This window comes from Entelurus aequoreus, linkage group LG26 (assembly GCF_033978785.1).
Source record: "Entelurus aequoreus isolate RoL-2023_Sb linkage group LG26, RoL_Eaeq_v1.1, whole genome shotgun sequence".
Classification (NCBI taxonomy): domain Eukaryota; kingdom Metazoa; phylum Chordata; class Actinopteri; order Syngnathiformes; family Syngnathidae; genus Entelurus; species Entelurus aequoreus.
The window spans coordinates 11,785,306-11,805,975 of NC_084756.1; the positions used below are offsets into that span (position 1 = coordinate 11,785,306).

At 39.0% G+C, this 20,670-nt stretch overlaps 2 protein-coding genes across 2 annotated transcripts in view; one reads left to right on the top strand and one right to left on the bottom strand.

Moving 5' to 3' along the window:
- Nucleotides 1–216: 216 nt before the first annotated feature.
- LOC133643125 (piggyBac transposable element-derived protein 4-like) lies at nucleotides 217–1,581 on the bottom strand. Its single transcript, XM_062037535.1, has one exon. It carries the CDS (start codon nucleotides 1,579–1,581, stop codon nucleotides 217–219), a length of 1,365 nt encoding a protein of 454 aa, XP_061893519.1.
- Nucleotides 1,582–6,295: 4,714 nt separating this feature from the next.
- nckap1l (NCK associated protein 1 like) overlaps nucleotides 6,296–20,670 on the top strand; it is a 69,237-nt gene continuing 54,862 nt past the window's right edge. The window contains exons 1-12 of the mRNA XM_062038093.1: nucleotides 6,296–6,442; nucleotides 9,726–9,836; nucleotides 9,932–10,024; nucleotides 13,917–13,973; nucleotides 14,042–14,184; nucleotides 15,368–15,458; nucleotides 15,538–15,675; nucleotides 17,827–17,875; nucleotides 17,965–18,121; nucleotides 19,852–19,908; nucleotides 19,976–20,072; nucleotides 20,165–20,274. Coding sequence (XP_061894077.1) covers nucleotides 6,353–6,442; nucleotides 9,726–9,836; nucleotides 9,932–10,024; nucleotides 13,917–13,973; nucleotides 14,042–14,184; nucleotides 15,368–15,458; nucleotides 15,538–15,675; nucleotides 17,827–17,875; nucleotides 17,965–18,121; nucleotides 19,852–19,908; nucleotides 19,976–20,072; nucleotides 20,165–20,274 — 1,193 coding nt within the window. The 5' untranslated portion in view covers nucleotides 6,296–6,352. The remainder of the gene's footprint in view (nucleotides 6,443–9,725; nucleotides 9,837–9,931; nucleotides 10,025–13,916; nucleotides 13,974–14,041; nucleotides 14,185–15,367; nucleotides 15,459–15,537; nucleotides 15,676–17,826; nucleotides 17,876–17,964; nucleotides 18,122–19,851; nucleotides 19,909–19,975; nucleotides 20,073–20,164; nucleotides 20,275–20,670) is intronic.

Genomic DNA, 20,670 nt, shown 5'->3' on the forward strand with positions numbered 1-20,670 from the left:
TTTATTTTAGGTTATATAAACATTTAGAAAAGTGACATACAATACATTTTTAATTCCAACACTATATTTAAGAAATATTGTAACTTCAACTTTAACTTCATCCCAGCGAACTTCAACATTTTCAATGTTCTCCAAATTTTCTTCAACATTTCTAATGCTCTCCACATGATGGACAGAATGTTACTGTGTGCTTTCTGCAGATGTAATTCTTGCATTTCACACAAGAGGTACTTGTTTTACTGTCCTATCGGCTGTCTTGCGCTGGCAGCTGTATGTTGCTGTGACTTTGTCCAGATTGTCAACTCCTCCTTTGGTGGAGTTATAATCCAGGATCATTTGTGGCTTCATGTCTTCTCTTGTGCTCAGAGATGCATCTGTGTGCGTTGTACTCATTACAAGAACATTCTTGTTTCTCTTTGGGCAGTATGAAACAACTGTTGCTTTCTCATTGAAAGCAAATATTGAGGAATGCAGAGGTCTGCCCTGCATCTTCAGAATTTCGGTGGGAAGTTCTGGCTTATTTCTTCTGACTGTTCCCAACATGGTCAGCTTTCTCTTCTGAAGTTCATCTCCAAGGCGGTAGGATGTAAAGAAATTGTCACATGTGATGTTATGACCTTGCAGCCCTTCACTCATTTCCAGCACCACACACATCCCCTGATTCTTCTCAGATGTTCCTCCAGGTAGCTTTCCAGTGTATACTTGCATATTCCATGCATATCTGGATTTTGCATCACAGGCTGCCCATATTTTGATGCCATACTTGGCGGGCTTGTTGGGCATGTACTGTCGGAAAGGACAGCGCCCCCTGAATGGAACAAGGCGCTCATCTACAGTAACATGGGGACCAAGATTGTACAACAAATGTACATTTTCAACCCATTTATCCCACACATCTCTGATCGCAGCTAGTTTGTCTCTTTCACGTCGACCAGCTCTGGTGTCGCGGTTGTCAAAGCGGATCACACAAGACATCATGTGGAATGTCTCCAGAGACATTGTTGCACGAAAGATTGGTCTTCCATTCTCTTCATTCCATAGACTTGCAGTGGCTTCTCCCTTTGACCTGTACACTCCAACTAATAACAGAACTCCAATGTAAGCATGCAAGTCAGTCTGATCCAGTGGCTTCCATTTCTCTTGAAACACACGTCTCCCCTCCAAGTTGGTCATTTCCAGTATAATCCTCTCTATTGGTGGGGATATGAAGAGCTGAAATGCTGATTGAATCTCATCAACTCGTGAGACAGCAAATCTTGTAGGACCGGGAGTCATTTTTATCACATTGGAAGATGATAGTCTGCCTCGGCTTGGGTGTGGTGATGTTGACCATTTTATATTACCGTCCTTAGATGCCCATGTCCCCTCTGTGGATGATGATTGCTGCATTCCTTGGTTTTCATCTGTTGGAGGAACAACGGCAGACTCGTCCTCTGAATCCTCCTCATCGTAGGAAAATTGACAATCTGGATCAGTAATAACATTGTCCTCTGTCTCTGAAAAATCGTCTGTTTCTGAAATCTCTTCCTCTACATCACTATCCCAGTTAAAAATCAGTGATAAAGCCTCAGATGTCATCATTGTGGAACTCATTTTTGGTGAGTTTGTCAAAGAGATGACATGAGAACAGTGACAAGGACAAGTGTGAGAAAGTTCCCTCTCTTCACACACCTGGCTCTGGGTCTCAGAGGCAATCAAACTACAAACAATTGTACATCAAAGTAAAAAGTACATCATAGAGACATGTTTATTTTGGATCTGAACAGCTGTTAACCCTCATCAAAGCTTCTGGGTCAAAATGAACCGCAACATCATCTTTGTATACAACTCTAGACAGACATTCCACTACACATCAAAGTGTCCAGATTTTACACACCAGTTCAAGACCCTAGATAAGGAAAAGTCACCAAATTTCAGCAAGAAAAAGAAAGGATAACCAGTACTCTGATCAACACAAAAACTGAAATGGGTCAAATTGACCCTTAACATAATACAAGGGTTAAAGTGCATCCGGCAGTGGAGGCTCTTCTATGGCGGTCTTGGCGCACTAGGAGGTTAACCCCTTACTACTGTTACCCCAGGTGGCCCTTGGCAAAGGCCTAGTACCTGACTGCCCCCTAGCCAGGGATACGATGAAGACCTCAACGGCGGAGCAGGCGGAAGACGGTAGATTTAAGAACTACCACAACGGCTGCGATGGCGGAAGAAGGCTGCAGCAGAAAAGGGTCCCCAGTCGTCTTGGACTCCATGCCACTGGACCCTGACCCGATTCTGTCAAGGATCGTGTGGTGACTGTCTGTGCACCAGTCTCCCCACGTAAAACAAAGTCACGCACAGGCATCCTCCATAAAGGGGTACACCCCTACCAGGAGGATCGTCATACTCGTCCGAGTGACCGTCGATGATGAGCATGGCAGGCACCACAGGTAGACTATTAGTCCTGCCAGAGCCTTTTATTCTAAGGCTGTCTAAAATGAAGAGGGGTGACTAGAACTGAAGTCTAACAATTAATTATACAAAAACAGGACTAAGTACAAACAGCAGCGATACCAGGCCTGGAGAGAGAGTTAAAAGTTAAAGTTAAAGTACCAATGATTGTCTTCTGCATTTGACCCATCCCCTTGTTCACCCCCTGGGAGGTGAGGGGAGCAGTGAGCAGCAGCGGTGGCCACGCCCAGGGATCATTTTTGGCGAGTTAACCACCAATTCCAACCCTTGATGCTAAGTGCCAAGCAGGGAGGTAATGGCTCCCATTTTTATAGTCTTTGGTATGACTCGGCCGGGGTTTGAACTCACGATCCTACCCATCTCAGGGCGGACACTCTAACCACTAGGCCACTGAGTAGGTGAGTAGAGCGAAGGAGGGCTTCCTTCTTCATCGACTTTTGTCCTCCTTCGTGATGTAAAGCTGGAAGTAAAACTTAATTTAGCTTTGTCTTTAATCACTCACCCCACAAACTGGTACCTTCTGACATCATTAATAATAATATATGTGTGTGAGTGCACAGATAAAAACACAAGTGTTTATGTCCTTGTGCAGAATGAAGGCCACTTTTATAGACATTCTTATTTCGCCAAAAAGGAGGGATTATTTTCCCTCTAACATAGGAGCACGACAACATGAGTGTGCAGTAAACGAGGGTTTTTACGTGGTGATGTTCCGTATAGTGCACGCAAAATCCTCATTTAAATAAGGCGGTCTGCACCACTTTCAATTGCACACACAGTCTTGGTAAATCGCGAGCAACACGCCCACAAATAGTATTCTCTATTTTTTTAGTTTGCACACACTGTTTACCGCGTGGTGTTTTGATCTTAGTCAATCCGGCCCTTGATATTTGTTGTTGAAGGGAAACGCAAACTTTTTGTGTCTGTGAAATAAATACGGCGACGTATGCTTAAATTTATTAAATTTGTAGAAGGTATATATTATTATAAATGTGCCTGCCACTACATTACATACAGTCATGAACAAAAGTTTACATACACTTGTAAAGAATATAATGTCATGGCTGTCTTGAGTTTCCAATAATTTCTACAACTCTTATTTTTTTGTGATAGAGTGATTGCATCACATACTTGTTGGTCACAAAAAAAAAATCATGAAGTTTGGTTATTTTATGAATTTATTATGGGTCTTCTGAAAATGTGAGCAAATCTGCTGGGTCAAAAGTATACATACAGCAATGTTAATATTTGCTTACATGTCCCTTGGCAAGTTTCACTGCAATAAGGCACTTTTGGTAGCCATCCACAAGCTTCTGCTTGAATTTTTGACCACTCCTCTTGACACAATTGGTGCAGTTCAGCTAAATGTGTTGGTTTTCTGACATGGACTTGTTTCTTCAGCATTGTCCACACGTTTAAGTCAGGACTTTGGGAAAGCCATTCTAAAACTTTAATTCTAGCCTAATTTAGCCATTCCTTTACCACTTTTGACGTGTGTTTGGGGTCATTGTCCTGTTGGAACACCCAACTGTGCCCAAGACCCAACCTCCGGGCTGATGATTTTAGGTTTTACTGAAGAATTTGGAGGTAATCTTCCTTTTTCATTGTCCCATTTAAAGCACCAGTTCCATTGGCAGCAAAACAGGCCCAGAGCATAATACTACCGCCACCATGCTTGACGGTAGGCATGGTGTTCCTGGGATTAAACGCCTCACCTTTTCTCCTCTAAACATATTGCTGGGTATTGTGGCCAAACAGCTCAATTTCTGTTTCATCTGACCACAGAACTTTCCTCTAGAAGGTCTTATCTTTGTCCATGTGATTAACATTGCTGTATGTATACTTTTGGCCCAGCAGATTTGCTCACATTTTCAGTAGACCCATAATAAATTCATAAAAGAACCAAACTTCATGAATGTTTTTTGTGACCAACAAGTATGTGCTCCAATCACTCTATCACAAAAAAATAAGAGTTGTAGAAATTATTGGAAACTCAAGACAGCCATGACATTATGTTCTTTACAAGTGAATGTAAACTTTTGACCACGACTGTATATACTTACAGTGTAAGTATATAAAATGTTGGTGGAAGCTTTATAGGCGGAATAGAGTCACATTGGCTCCATTGTTAGCTGACTTTTGCTAATATTTATTTACGAGTTAGAATGCACAAAAAAAGAACAATAAATGTGTTCTTGTCTCACGTAAGGATTGTGAAGAATAGAAAAATGTCCTCCCTAAAATGCCATTAACTTTCAAGTTTTTGAAGGGCGTAAAAACCTTTTGGATTTTCTTTTTTTTTACTTTTGCTCAAATTTCTTGATAAGCTTCAGCTCTAAACAAAAACATCAAATTATGTTGTTGTTTTTTTGTTACCCTTTTGAATGCATTTTAATCAGATAATGTTGCATGTTTAAATCAGTAATACTAATTTATACTAATTGAAAACTGTGACATCAATTGATCAAAAGACCCTTGAAAGTGTTGAAAAAAAATGTGTTTGTTATCTGAAATAGCGGAAAATAAAATAATCCAAAAATAATGTTATGCCCTTTGAAAAATGAAGGACTTATAGACTTAGACTGAGACACACTTTACTGATCCACAAGGGAAATTGTTCCACACAGTAGCTCAGTTACAAAGGATGGAAAGGGTAAGAATGGAAAGGATAATGCACACAGGCCACAAAAAGAGGGCGGAAACAAAAGTTATAAAGTAGACTAAAAATGTACCACAGTAGCAATATAAATATAACAAATAATAAAATATGGTAACACTTTAGTATGGGGAACATATTCTAAGTAACACAGACTTAATTTAGAGTTATTTGGACACTAGGGGAACATATACGAGTTAGGGTTAGGGTTAGGGTTACTAATAAGCAATAATTCTGAGGTTATTGAGGGAAGACCATGCATAATAAGGCACTAATAAGTACTTAATAATGACTAATAAAGAGCCAATGTGTTACTAATTTGCATGTTAATAAGCAACTAATTAATAAATATGTTCCGCATACTAAAGTGTTACTTAATATATATATATATATATATATATATATATATATATATATATATATATATATATATATATATATATATATATATATATATATATATATATATATATATATATATATATATATATACGTTTGGTCAGGAAAAAACACAGAGGCTATTTCATCCCTACAAGCCTGTTTCCTGCTCAGGGAAACCTGCGAAACAGGCTTGTGGGGATGATATAGCCTCTGTTTTTTCCTGACCTAACGTAAATATAACATATATGTAATATTTACATATTACATATACAGTATATCATATATACTGATATATTCTTATATTATATTATATATTGTATATATACTATACACAATATGTTAATATACAATTATATGTCTTGTTTTGGTATTGTTGAACAGCTGCCAGCATATGGCAACATCTGTTAAGTAATTGGACATTACCATTGTTTTATTTAACATGAAAAATGAAGAGTAACACAACACAAATGATGGCCAGTAAGAATTTACTGTAAGGACAAACAAGTCAGCTTTTAGGTTAAACGTCTAAAACTAAATATTTTGCATTCATGTCTGATGCTTTGTAAATAAAAATGGATATAAAAAAACATGTGAAATAGTACAATTTTACAAAAAAGATACAAAAAAAAGAAACATTGCATCTTCTGAAATAGCAGTAAATCATAGTGGTGATAGTGTAGTGGAACTAAAGTTTATAAATACTTCCATCTCCAACAAAACCCCTTTTAAGACCAAACTCCACCTACCATGACCACGACCTCATGTGACCCAGGCAGGAAGGAGGCCTCGGGCGCACTCGTTTCCGGGGGTTCAGTTTCCTCAGTACCAGGAGGCCCGGGCTCACACGGAGGGACAGGTGACGGCACCATGGAGTACAATCAGAAACTGGCGGAAAAACTCAGCATCCTGAACGAGAGAGGGACCGGCGTGTTGATACGCATGAACTACATCAAGAAGGTGAGGGAAGCATCTTCATAGGCCCTCATGCTGTACTGTCTGCTTAAAACATGACTTATAAACATATTATTACCTGCATAACGCTTCAATTGTGCACCTAAATATGGATATAATATATTATGTATATGATTTATGGACTGAAAGCCCACGGACTACGTGGTTTTGGGGATCATTTCAGTCAAGAGAAGTACAACGGAGTGCCTGTGCTTTTTGTGTATATTGCACTTCCTGTCTGATAGTTGTACTCAAAAAATGAGGAAGTGCAACCAGGAAGCGGGTTTATGTTAGTCAACACGAGTTGCGGTTGGCTCAAACTTAAAAAATGATCAAAATGCATTTGGTATGAGCAGCACCACACCTTTGTGTCTGGCATGACACAGTAGAAGTGCGGTCATCATAATCAAATAGGGGCCCTAAGCAGAACTTGAGTTTGAAAAAGCACAAACTCATTGTCAAATTATTTTACTTTGTTGTATCTCATATTACTAATAATTATAATAATGGAAAGAAACACTACTAAGGGCTATTTTGTTCTCTGCTGTTTGTTGTCGTCCACAAGTTGCAGACATTCTCCGTGTGTGTTTAATGCTCGAAATTTTTTTGTCCATCTTAAACATTTTATTTATGTTCCAACACATTTACCCCCGCTATTTAAGAGCATGTGTGAAGTGTTGAGAGCCATCTATAGCGCTAATTTTTGTTGGTAAATGAAAGATGATGAGAGATCATCATCATCATACTTCAACTGCTCTACTGCTCCTTTGCTTGTCAACATTGCAAACAAAACTCTGTTATTAATTGTCTTACCATGGATAAATATAGGTTAAACAGATATATATATATATATATATATATATATATATATATATATATATATATATATATATATATATATATATATATATATATATATATATATATATATATATATATATATATATATATATATATATATATATATATATATATATATATATATACACTACCGTTCAAAAGTTTGGGGTCACCCAAACAATTTTGTGGAATAGCCTTCATTTCTAAGAACAAGAATAGACTGTCGAGTTTCAGTTGAAAGTTCTCTTTTTCTGGCCATTTTCAGCGTTTAATTGACCCCACAAATGTGATGCTCCAGAAACTCAATCTGCTCAAAGGATGGTCAGTTTTGTAGCGTCTGTAAGGAGCTAAACTGTTTTCAGATGTGTGAACATGATTTCACAAGGGTTTTCTAATCATCAATTTGCCTTCTGAGCCAATGAGCAAACACTCCAATTAGAACACTGGAGTGATAGTTGCTGGAAATGGGCCTCTACACACCTATGTAGATATTGCACCAAAAACCAGACATTTGCAGCTAGAATAGTCATTTACCACATTAGCAATGTATAGAGTGTATTTCTTTAAAGTTAAGACTAGTTTAAAGTTATCTTCATTGAAAAGTACAGTGCTTTTCCTTAAAAAATAAGGACATTTCAATGTGACCCCAAACTTTTGAACGGTAGTGTATATATATATATATATATATATATATATATACATATCTATATATATATATATATATATATATATATATATATATATATATATATATATATATATATATATATATATATATATATATATATATATATATATATATATATATATATATATATATATATTTATATATACATATACATACATACATACATACATACATACATACACACATTCGGTCAGGAAAAAACACAGAGGCTATTTCATCCCTACAAGCCTGTTTCACAGGTTTTCCTGAGCAGGAAACAGGCTTGTAGGAATGAAATAGCCTCTGCGTTTTTTCCTGACCTAACATATATATATATATATATATATATATATATATATATATATATATATATATATATATATATATATATATATATATATATATATATATATATATATATATATATATATATATATATATATATATATATAGTTGAGGTTCTTATGGTTTATTGGTTATACAGTGCTCAATACCGGGGTAGAGCGGAATATACGTTAGGTCAGGAAAAAACAAAGCGCCTATTTCATCCCTACAAGCCTGTTTCCTGCTCAGGAAAACCTGCAAAACTGTTTCGCAAGTTTCCCGTCATAAAATCCCCTGACCTAACGTATATATATATATATATATATATATATATATATATATATATATATATATATATATATATATATATATATATATATATATATATATATATATATATATATATATATATACGTTAAGCCAGGAAACAAACACAGAGGCTATTTCCTCCTTACAAGCCTGTTTCCTGCTCAGGGAAACCTGCAAAACAGGCTTGTAGGGATCAAATAGCCTCTGTGTTTTTTCCTGATTTAACGTATATTTTGCTTTACCTCGGTATTGAGCACTGTATAACGGATAAACCACAGAAACCTCGACTAATATATATACATGTACATGTAGATGTATACATATACATGTATACTGGGAAGTACATCTTTATAACCAACATTACCCAAAAGGCTTAGTGCTGTAGACAGGAACAGGAAGTAGGTTAGAGCTGTGCAGGAGAAAGACTATTGTGCTATTAATAATCAAAATAGGTTAATTAGGTCTTCAAATAATGATGCAATTTGTTATTCTTATAGCCAGACCTGTGTGATTAATTCCTTACCTGACTTTTGCCTTCCTCAGAGGTTGTCACGTGATGTGACAACCTGGCTGTAAGAATAACAAATTGCATATTGCGCTATTCTGATCAATAAAGAGTTATCATATTGTTACAAAACGTACATTTAAAGACAAATTCCACTGGCAGAAATTACGCTGGTAGGCCAACATGTGCGGGAATGTTGCACAAACTTGCGAGGCTGCACATAATTTGCAGGGATTGGTTGAATTTGCATGCATTTTTTAAATTAAAGTAACTGTTTTTCTAAATGTGTCCACTGGATGTCGCAATATAAATTCTGTTAGGCAAGCAAATAGTTTATACCGGGGTGAGCAAGTATACCAAGCAAGACAGGTGGCCATATAGTGTATGAGTGATAAAGACATGGCCCTCTAGATGGCGCTGGTGGCCCAACAATAGCCCTATGGTTTAGAAACACTGAACTTTTTGGCACAACTCTAATTTGACCTCTGATTGGCAACCAGTTTAGGGTGTACCTGAAGTGAGCTGGGTTACTGACCAAACCGGGTGCTTTTTTTCTTTGCCCTAATAAAAAAAAATCCATCCGCAACACAACTGTTAGCAGTTAAACAGTTTTCATCTGAAAATTGGCAAATTCTTTGTTGCAGTTGTGTGCAGACGTCAAGCTCCGGCCAGCCATCCTTACAGAAAAATCAATGGAGCCTGCCATCAAATATATCAACAAAAAGTTCCCAAACATTGATTTCCGAGGAAACATCGTAAGTATTTAGATTTTTTCTATGTTATTTGGAAAGCTGGTTTATCCATCCAAACAACATCATTACCAATCACAAATTGCTTTGACTCATTCTAGCAAAACCTGAGCAGCATCCAAAAGCAAAAGTCTGCAGTGATGGAGGCCACGACCAGCTACTACGACTCTTTTCTGGACGTTATCGAGTTCAGGGTAATTCTACTTTTTTCTTCATGGTCAGAAAAAATGGTACAAACATGCATAAGACTTTACATTAAGAGGCATCAGGTGTTTGCACAATTTAACGTGTCCTAAAAGGAGTAGGAAGAAGTAGAATTGAATTTTCTCCCATCTCTGTGTGTCAGCAATTTGTTCACATTAGTACACATTTTTGTACTCTTGAACACATCATAATAATCCCCTCAATTCCCCCCAAAAACGGATTAACTCGGTGGAATATAAAGACAATATAACATACATCCATGAACGTGGATGCATATGCAAAAGTGCAATATATTTATATTTATTTATATCTGCACCTTATTGTTCTTTTATCCTGCACTACAACGAGCTAATGCAACTAAAAGTCGTTCTTATCTGTACTGTAAAGTTCAAATTTGAATGACAATAAAAGTAAGTCTAAGTCTAAGTCTATTGATACTCAAGATACAGAATGTGTAATCATAAATAACTTTTTCAGCGATGAATGTAAAAGGAAGAAAATGAGTGTGAAAGATTTTTAAATAAAACGAAAAAAATAAAGAGGTTAAAATGCATTTATAAATAATAAATACAAATCTAAAAGACAAACATTGTACTTTCACAGAAATTACACTTAATGGAGAGGCCAGTGCCTATGATTTATGGCAGGGGTCCCGAAACGGATCGGGCCCACCAGTGTCCCAAGTAACAAAATAAATAAATAAATAAATAAAAATATATATATGTATATATTTTTATTTATTTATTTTTTAAATTTTTTTTAAAATCTGTCCTTTGTGTCCGCGTCCAAAATCTGGCCCACAGGAAGTCCCAAGATAAAAAAAAAAAGTTGTTTTGATTAAAAAAAATTTTTTTTTTTGTTGTTGTTTTTTTAAATATATATATATATATATATATATTTTTAAATCTGTCTTTTCTAATCAATTTTCTACCTCCATATCTATTCTGTTTTTATTTACCATATACACAACATGCCAACTTCACTGGTTTTGGGTTTTGTATAATTCAAGAAATTTCAAATAGGAAGACAGACATAATGGCACCTAGCATGTAAATCTATAGCTTTATAACACTAGAAGGCATTAAAAGAGAAAGTACAAATGCGGGCAAAGCATAAAGGAAGGCAAGATTGAGTAGAATAGAACATAATGCCTTTTATTGTCACAATACACAGGTACAATGAGATTAAAAGCAACTCCAGTATCAGTGCGACAGTCTACAAATATGCAAAACATAGGAAGGAAAGAAAATAAAAATAGTGCAAAAGGAGGTAAGGTGCACAGTCCAGTCCTGAGAACGAATGTTCTGAATGTGTTGTTTAAATATTATACTATATACTTATATACTGAAGCATTCAGACTGTGGGTGGAAAGTAAAAATTGCACACAGAGAGGTGCTAAACTATAAAATCAGTGCCTGTTAGAGTTCACCGTGGTTATGGCTTTAGGGAAAAAACTGTTCTTGAGTCTGTTTGTCTTAGACCTGATGACCCTGTCGCGCCTTCCTGAGGGCAGCAGGTCCAACAGATCAAAGCCAGGGTGGGAGCTGTCCTTGATAATGTTGGTAGCTCTGCTGAGGCAGCGGGAGGTGTAAATGTCTGTCAGGTAGGGGAGAAGGCAGCCGATGATCCGCTGTGCTGCCTTTACCACTCTCTGTAGCCTCTCCCTGTCTGCAACGGTGCAGCTGCCGTACCATGCTGTGATGCAGTATGTCAGCAGGCTCTCAATGGATGAGCGGTAGAAGGTCAGCAGCAGGTTGGAGTCCAGGTTGTACTTCTTGAGGACTCTGAGGAAGTGCAGCCGCTGCTGAGCCTTCTTAGTGATGGCAGTAGTGTTATCTGACCAGGAGATGTTGTCAGAGATAAGGACGCCAAGAGATCGGAAGGTGTGGACCCTCTCCACACCTAGGTCAGTGCTGTGTTTCCTGAAGTCCTTGGTTTTCTTGGTGTTCAGAGCAAGGTTGTTCTCTGAGCACCAGTCTGCCAACTTCCGGACCTCCTCTCTGTAGGCTGCCTCGTCCCCCTTTGAGATGAGTCCGACCACCGTAGTGTCTTCCGCAAATTTAACTGAGGTTGTTGTTGTGGGTCGGACTGCAGTCGTAGGTGTAAGTGCAGTACAGAAGGGGGCTCAGCACACAGCCCTGTGGGGAGCCGGTATTCAACGTGCGGGTGGAGGAGAGGAGGGGGCTGAGTCGCACAGTCTGGGGCAGGTTGGAAAGACAGTCCTTAATCCAGACACAAGTGAGGGCGGGAGGATGAGAGTAACCAGTTTTGTAATGAGGATGTCTGGTATTATGGTATTAAAGGCAGAACTGTAATCCACAAAGAGCATCCGGACATACCTCTGCTGTTGCTCCAGGTGGTGTAGAGCAAAGTGGAGAGCCACAGTGATGGAATCCTCAGTGGATCTGTTCGCCCGATGTCCGATGATAAATGTCTCTGCTCTGACTCCATGGTTTGATTTCACATTTTTAAGACTAATGCAGATCTAAACTACACAAAACAGGTACCAATAGGTAAGAACAGTTGGTTGTGCATACTAAGTCCCCTTTCACACAATTATCCAACATTGTAATAACTTTTCTATGTCAGAAAAGGCAAAAAAAAAGACAAAGGTTCCCTTTAAACAAAGATTAAAAAAAATCAGGATAAATAATTTCAGACACTATGTTCAGCAGCATACAGTCGTGGTCAAAAGTTGACATACACTTGTAAAGAACATAATGTCATGGCTGTCTTGAGTTTCCAATCATTTCTACAACTCTTATTTTTTTGTGACAGAGTGATTGGAGCACATACTTGTTGGTCACAAATAAACATTAATGAAGTTTGGTTCTTTTATGAGTTTATTATGGGTCTACTGAAAATGTGAGCAAATGTGCTGGGTCAAAAGTATACATACAGCAATGTTAATATTTGCTTACATGTCCCTTGGCAAGTTTCACTGCAATACGGCGCTTTTGGTAGCCATCCACAAGCTTCTGGTTGCATTTTTGACCACTCCTCTTGACAAAATTGGTGCAGTTCAGCTAAACCTTTTCTCCTCCAAACATATTGCTGGGTATTATGGCCGAACAGCTCAATTTTTGTTTCATCTGACATCACATGGACAAAGATAAGACCTTCTGGAGGAAAGTTCTGTGGTCAGATGAAACAAAAATTGAGCTGTTTGGCCACAATACCCAGCAATATGTTCGGAGGAGGAAAGGCGAGGCCTTTAATCCCAGGAACACCAAATCCTACCGTCAAGCATGGTGGTGGTAGTATTATGCTCTGGGCTGCTGCCAATGGAACTGGTGCTTTACAGAGAGTAAATGGGACAATGAAAAAGCCTTGACATTATGTTCTTTACAAGTGTATGTCAACTTTTGACCACGACTGTATATATCTTGGAAACACCACAATCTTACAAATATATTAAAGTGTTCACAATTGAGCAAGCATACACGTGTTTCAAACGTCGTTTTTGCTTGCTCTCGTAGTTGTCCTCTGCTTATATTTTGCTACTTTTCTCTTTTACATCCACCAAATTATATACTTCATAATTACTTTTTTTTTTTACAAAAGCATAAATAAACCGATTTCCACCCTCTCTCTCCTGCCTCCCATCTAATCTTTATCCAGTTTTACATTTGCATATAGAGTGGATCATATCCTGACTTGGAAAATAGCTGATGTTCCCCCAAATATGATATTTGGTGCCCATTTTTACACTTTCACCCGTATGGAGATTGCGTCCAGGTAGAGGTATCGTCTGTATTCATGAGATAGTCTATAACAGTAATCATCATGATGGTTAATTTAAGCTTTTTTTTTTTACAGGTATTAAATAATTTGTGTGACTGTTGATTCACATTTTATTGAAGTCCTTTCTATCTGCTGCAGGACCACGTCTATGAGTTGCTGAACACCATAGACGCCTGCCAGTGCTTCTTTGATATTGTAAGTACGAGTTATTGCTCGGTATTACAAATAAGTCCTTTTAAAATGAGTTGAATTGTGGATTTTAGGCTGTAAACTTTGACTTCACCAAGAGCTACTTGGACCTGATCGTCACGTATGCCTCTGTCATCCTCACCCTCGCTCGCATTGATGAGAAGAAGGCTCTGGTGGGCATGTTCAACTGTGCTCATGAGATGATAAAGGGCAGCGGGTGAGACTAACTGGGTCCTAAAGCAAGGTTCTTCTGAATACAGTCATGGTCAAAAGTTTACGTACACGTGTAAAGGACATAATGTCATGGCTGTCTTGAGTTCCAAATAATTTCTACAACTCTTATTTTTTTGTGATAGAGTAATTGGAGCACATACTTGTTGGTCTCAAAACACATTCATGAAGTTTGGTTATTTTATGAATTTATTATGGGTCTACTGAAAATGTGAGCAAATCTGCTGGGTCAAAAGTATACATGCAGCAATGTTAATATTTGGTTACATGTCCCTTGGCAAGTTTCACTGCAATAAGGCGCTTTTGGTAGCCATCCACAAGCTTCTGCTTGAATTTTCGACCACTCCTCTTGACAAAATTGGTGCAGTTCAGCTGAATTTGTTGGTTTTCTGACATGGACTTGTTTCTTCAGCATTGTCCACACGTTTAAGTCAGGACATTGGGAAGGCCATTCCAAAACTTTCATTCTAGTCTGATTTAGCCAATCCTTTACCACTTTTGACTTGTGTTTGGGGTCATTGTCCTGTTGGAACACCCAACTGTGCCCAAGACCCAACCTCCGGGCTGATGATTTTAGGTTGTCCTGAAGAATTTGGAGGTAATCCTCCTTTTCCATTGTCCCATTTACTCTATGTAAAGCACCAGTTCTATTGGCAGCAAAACAGGCCCAGATCATAATACTACCACCACCATGTTTGACGGTAGGCATGGTGTTCCTGGGATTAAAGGCCTCACATTTTCTCCTCCAAACATATTACTGGGTATTGTGACAAAACTGCTCAATTTTTGTTTCATCTGACATCACATGGACAAATATAAGACCTTCTGGAGGAAAGTTCTGCGGTCAGATGAAAACGTGCCTTATTGCAGTGAAACTTGCCAAGGGACATGTAACCAAATATTAACATTCCCGTATGTATACATTTGACCCAGCAGATTTGGTCACATTTTCAGTAGACCCATAATAAATTCGTAAAAGAATCAAACTTCATGAATGTTTTTTCTGACCAACAAGTATGTGCTCCAATCACTCTGTCACAAAAAAATAAGAGTTGTAGAAATTATTGGAAACTCAAGACAGCCATGAAATTATGTTCTTTACAAGTGTATGTCAACTTTTGACCACGACTGTACATCTAATGAGTTGCGTGTTTTATTGCACCCTGCAGTGACCCCTCCTACCCACGCCTCAGCCAGATGCTTGTGGAGTGTGAGCATCCCTGGAAGAAGCTCACTCTGGAGTTTGGACCTCACACCAGGGTGGGGACCCTTTGAACGACTCCAACTTTCATGTGATTACAAGATGAATGTTAACCTTGGTGATTGTGTGCCCCTCCAGGCAGTGACAGTAGCACTGCTGTCTCTGAGAATGATCTACCCAAGAAGGAACCTACCAGCTGAACAATGGCGGTGCAACCAGCTCCTTAGTCTGCTTAGTTCTCCGGCCACCATGATGGATCCAGTCTGCTGTGACACTGTGAGTCCTGCTACTTCACCTATAGACTAAACCTTATTTACAAACTAATGTTGGATGTAGTTAAGTGGATGGATTGATTGGTAGGTAGCCAGATAGGTAAGTATAAAACCCAAAACAAGTGAAGTGGGCACGTTGTGTAAACAGTAAATAAAAACAGAATACAATGATTTGCAAATCCTTTTCAACTTATATTCAATTGAATAGACTGCAAAGACAAGCTACTTGACGTTCAAACTGGAAAACTTTCTTTTTTGCAAATATTAGCTCATTTGGAATTTGATGCCTGCAACATGTTTCAAAAAAGCTGGCAAAAAAGACTGAAAAAGTTGAGGAATGCTCATCAAACACTTATTTGGAACATCCCACAGGTGAACAGGCTAATTGGGAACAGGTGGGTGCCATGATTGGGTATAAAAGCAGCTTCCATGAAATGCTCAGTCATTCACAGACAAGGATGGGGCGAGGGTCACCACTTTGTGAACAAATGCCTGAGCAAATTGTTTAAGAACAACATTTCTCAACCAGCTATTGCAAATACTTTAGGGATTCACCATCTACGGTCTGTAATATCATCAAAAGTTTCAGAGAACCTGGAGAAATCACTGCACGTAAGCGGCAATGCCCATGAACTTGGATCTCTCAGGCGGTACTGCATCAAAAAGCGACATCAGTGTGTAAAGGATATCACCACATGGGCTCAGGAACACTTCAGAAAACCACTGTCAGTAACTAAAGTTGTCGTACATCTATAAATGCAATGTAGAAACTCTACTATGCAAAGCGAAAGTCTTTTATCAACAACACCCAGAAACACCGCCGGCTTCGCTGGGCCCGAGCTCATCTAAGATGGACTGATGCAAAGTGGAAAGATGCTCTGTGGTCTGACGAGTCCACATTTCAAATTGTTTTTGGAAATTGTGGAAGTTGTGTCCTCTGGAACAAAGAGGAAAAGAACCATCCGGATTGTTATAGGCACAAAGTTCAAAAGCCAGCATCTGTGATGGTATGGGGGTGTATTAGTGCCCAAGGCATGGGTAACTTACACATCTGTGAAGGCACCATTAATGCTGAAAGGTACACACAGGTTTTGGAGCAACATATGTTGCCATCCAAGCAACGTTATCATGGACCACGTATTACAACAGCGTGGCTTCATAGTAAAAGAGTGTGGGTACTAGACTGGCCTGCCTGTAGTCCAGACCTGTCTCCCATTGAAAATGTGTGGTGCAATATGAAGCCTTAAATACCACAACAGAGACCCCGGACTGTTGAACAACTTAAGCTGTACATCAAGCAAGAATGGCAAATAATTCCACTTCAAAAATGTGTCTCCTCAGTTCCCAAACGTTTACTAAGTGTTGTTAAAAGGAAAGGCCATGTAACACAGTGGTAAAAATGCCCCTTTTTTTTACAATGTGTTGCTGCCATTAAATTCTAAGTTAATGATTAATAGCAACAAAAAAAATAAGTTTCTCAGTTGGAACATTAAATATCTTGTCTTTGCAGTCTATTCAATTGAATATAAGTTGAAAAGGATTTGCAAATCATTGTATTCTGTTTTTATTTACCATTTACACAACGTGCCAACTTCACTGGTTTTGTAGGCAAGTAGATGGATGAATGGATGGATGGTTGGGAAAAAAACATCAATTGGGTATGCAGGCAGGTAGGTGGATGGATGTTGGATGTATGGTAGGAACACAGCAGATTCATTGATCGGTAGGTAGGTAGGTGAATGGATGGATGAGTGGGTGGGTTGTGTAACTAATTCTCCTCTAAATTTGTGCTCCTCTTCACTGCCACCGTCTTCTGCACCTTTTTGCACCTCCTCAAATATAATTGTCCTATATTTCTGCCGTTATTTCATGTGATGCGTCACTCTTTTGCAGCCTGGAGATGTTCTTCCACAGTTTATTCGCCTCTATGGACCTGCAGGCGCGCTGTTAATGTTTGCTATGAAATATGATACATGAGACGACAGGATCCTCAAAAACTCATCATTTGAATGGGAGAGTGGATAGAACCAACAAAATTCAATTGTTCAAGTGTCTTTCTTTGCGTGCATGTTTTGGGAGGCTGTTGTGATCTATCATGGTTGGCAGTTAATAAGCCTGATGTACCCCCCTCCCACCCACTCCACACCTCTCACAGATGGCATGTGAATATCTGCCTTTGGAGGTGATGGAGCGCTGGATCCTCAGTAAGTCATGAATTCCATTAGTGTCATTCTTGGGAGGTCTGCTTTATCGTCATGTGGAGAAATATCATCCACTCCCTTGTCCCTTGCAGTCGGCTTCCTTTTGTGCCACGGCAGCCTGAACAACGACCAGGCCTCTCAAGAGCTGTGGAAAATGGCTCTGCGGAGCGGCCTGTACGTCACCCTCACCAGAGACCAGCTGCTGAGCATACACAAAGTCTCAGAGGACCTCTTTGACAGCATCAAAGGGTATGGAAATCCACCACAGTAATACATACGCTGCACTGCACTATATATTCTCCTCCATTTTTAAACACATTTCAATAGGTACTGCACTATACCGTACCCTGTTTTTTTATATTATCACAAGTATATGTTTTATCATACAATATTCATGATGTGTTCATAAAGGTGAAAATCTGCAAGTTAAGAGTTTGAGTTTGAGTTTTGAGTTTGAGTTTATTTCGAACATGCAAGCATACAACATGATACATCACAATTTCCAGTTTCTATTCAACATGTTCGAAAAGGAGTAGGAAGAAGCAGAGCTTATTTAATCCTACCCCTTTTCTTTACATAACAGTTGCAAAACTTTTTGTTCACTTCCTGTTCACAATTTTTTCACAATAAACTCCATAAGTAATTACAATAAAAATAAATAAATAAATAATAGTAAGAATTTAATAATAATAATTGGTGAAGTAAGTCATATTTCATATGATGAGATAAGTAAGATTACTTTAAGAATGAATGAATGGATGGATGAAATAAATTGAGAATGTTTGTCATGGTTCTTCTTCATTGTACTTTGTAAACACTTTAAGTTTGAAGAGTTTCTTGAAGTGTATCATATTAGTACATTGTTTGATTGCTTTGCTTAATCCATTCCATAATTTAATTCCACATATTGATATACTGAAGGTTTTAAGTGTTGTACGTGTAGAGGCTGCTAACAGAATCAGAATCAGAAATACTTTAATAATCCATCCATCCATCCATCCATCCATTTTCTACCGCTTGTCCCTTTTGGTGCTGGAGCCTATCTCAGCTGCATTTGGGCGGAAGACGGGGTACACCCTGGACAAGTCGCCACCTCATCGCAGTACTTTAATAATCCCCGAGGGTAAATTAAGATTTTCAGCACAATCCCATTCAAGAGCAAACAAACATTACAGGGAGACAGAACAGGATCGCTGACGGGTCTGCCAACTTCCGGCAAATTCAGTCTAAGCCAGGTCCCCAGGAGAGGGGATCCAGACTGGAAAAAAAAAAATCATAATCATAGCACACATAAGCATGTGTGAAAGAGGGGAACATCAAACATGCAACCAGCCACTTCTACACACAGCCACAAAAGTAAAACAAAAACAAAAACATATACACTGTGGTGGCCTAGGCGGTGCTCCACGCCATCGTCTTCTGGGGTGGGGGGAGCATTGCCATAGACAGCAACCAACAGAGTCAACTCCACCCTCGGCCACCCACCAACTCTCGGCCAGTGTCCAGTCCGCATGGATGAGCGAGGATACGTCCAAGGAGACCGAGGTGTCCGATACCTGCTCATTCAGCCAAGACACTGTGAAGCTTGTCCGTCCCGACACTCAGCGCCAGCTCCGCAGCACCCGTCTCTTCATCCGCATCTCCTCCAGTTTCTCCAAACTGACTCTGCTGTGGCAGAGACCCAGCAGCTGGTCTCCATGGCCAAAAGGCTCCCGGGAGGCAGATCCAGAAGTTCACAAAAAAGTACCGCAGAAGTCACAAAAGTGCCACCCCTTGTCGCACCCTAACCACTAACCCTAACCCTAACCCTAACCCGAACCAAAAGGCAAAAAAAAAACCACATTAAAAGAAGAGGGAAACATCAGGAACACAAAATGATGACACAAGAGCACAGAGCTCCTGCCAACAGTAGATCTTTTTTACAATATGGTATAGTACTGGTTAAGGTAAGTCGTGATGAGAGTATTTTTTTCCCCCAGATACAGCAAGCGTGTTGCAGACATTAAGGAGTGCCGTGATCACGTCTTAGCCAACAGGTACTGTACAATTAGGCCCGACATCTTCAAAGAGATCACTGGTTTATGTAAGGTATGATTTTGACAGTGGGGTTCTGCACCGGGAGAGGCGACACTTCCTTCGAGGAGCCCTAAAGGAATTAGTGATGGTCCTGGAAGATGAACCAGGGCTGCTGGGACCAAAGGTACACATTTTAATCGGGTTGTGTTTGGTGGTTCCAGTTACGGTATAAAAGTAGAGTTTGTCCCAATCCATTGTGACATTTTGCTGTTTTAGGCTCTCTTTGTCTTTATGGCCCTGACGTTCTCCCGTGATGAAGTCCTGTGGCTTGTGCGACACTCCGAGAACATGCCCAAAATGAAAACACTTGAGGACTACATTGACAAGTAGATATTGCACGCTCAAAACAAGAAACCAGTGGTAAAATACACAACCCAAAACCAGTGAAGTTGGCACGTAGTGTAAATCGTAAATAAAAACAGAATACAAATATTTGCTAATCCTTTTCAACTTGTATTCAATTAAATAGACTGCAAAGACTAGATACTTAGCAATCGAACTGGACAACTTTGTTATTTTTTGCAAATATTAGCTCATTTGGAATTTGATGCCTGCAACATGTTTCAAAAGAGTTGGCACAAGTGACAAAAAAGACTGAGGAAGTTGAGGAATGCTCATCAAACACTTATTTGGAACATCCCACAGGTGAACAGGCTAATTGGGAACAGGTGAGTGCCATAGTTGGGTGTAAAAGCAGCTTCCATGAAATGTTCAGTCATTCA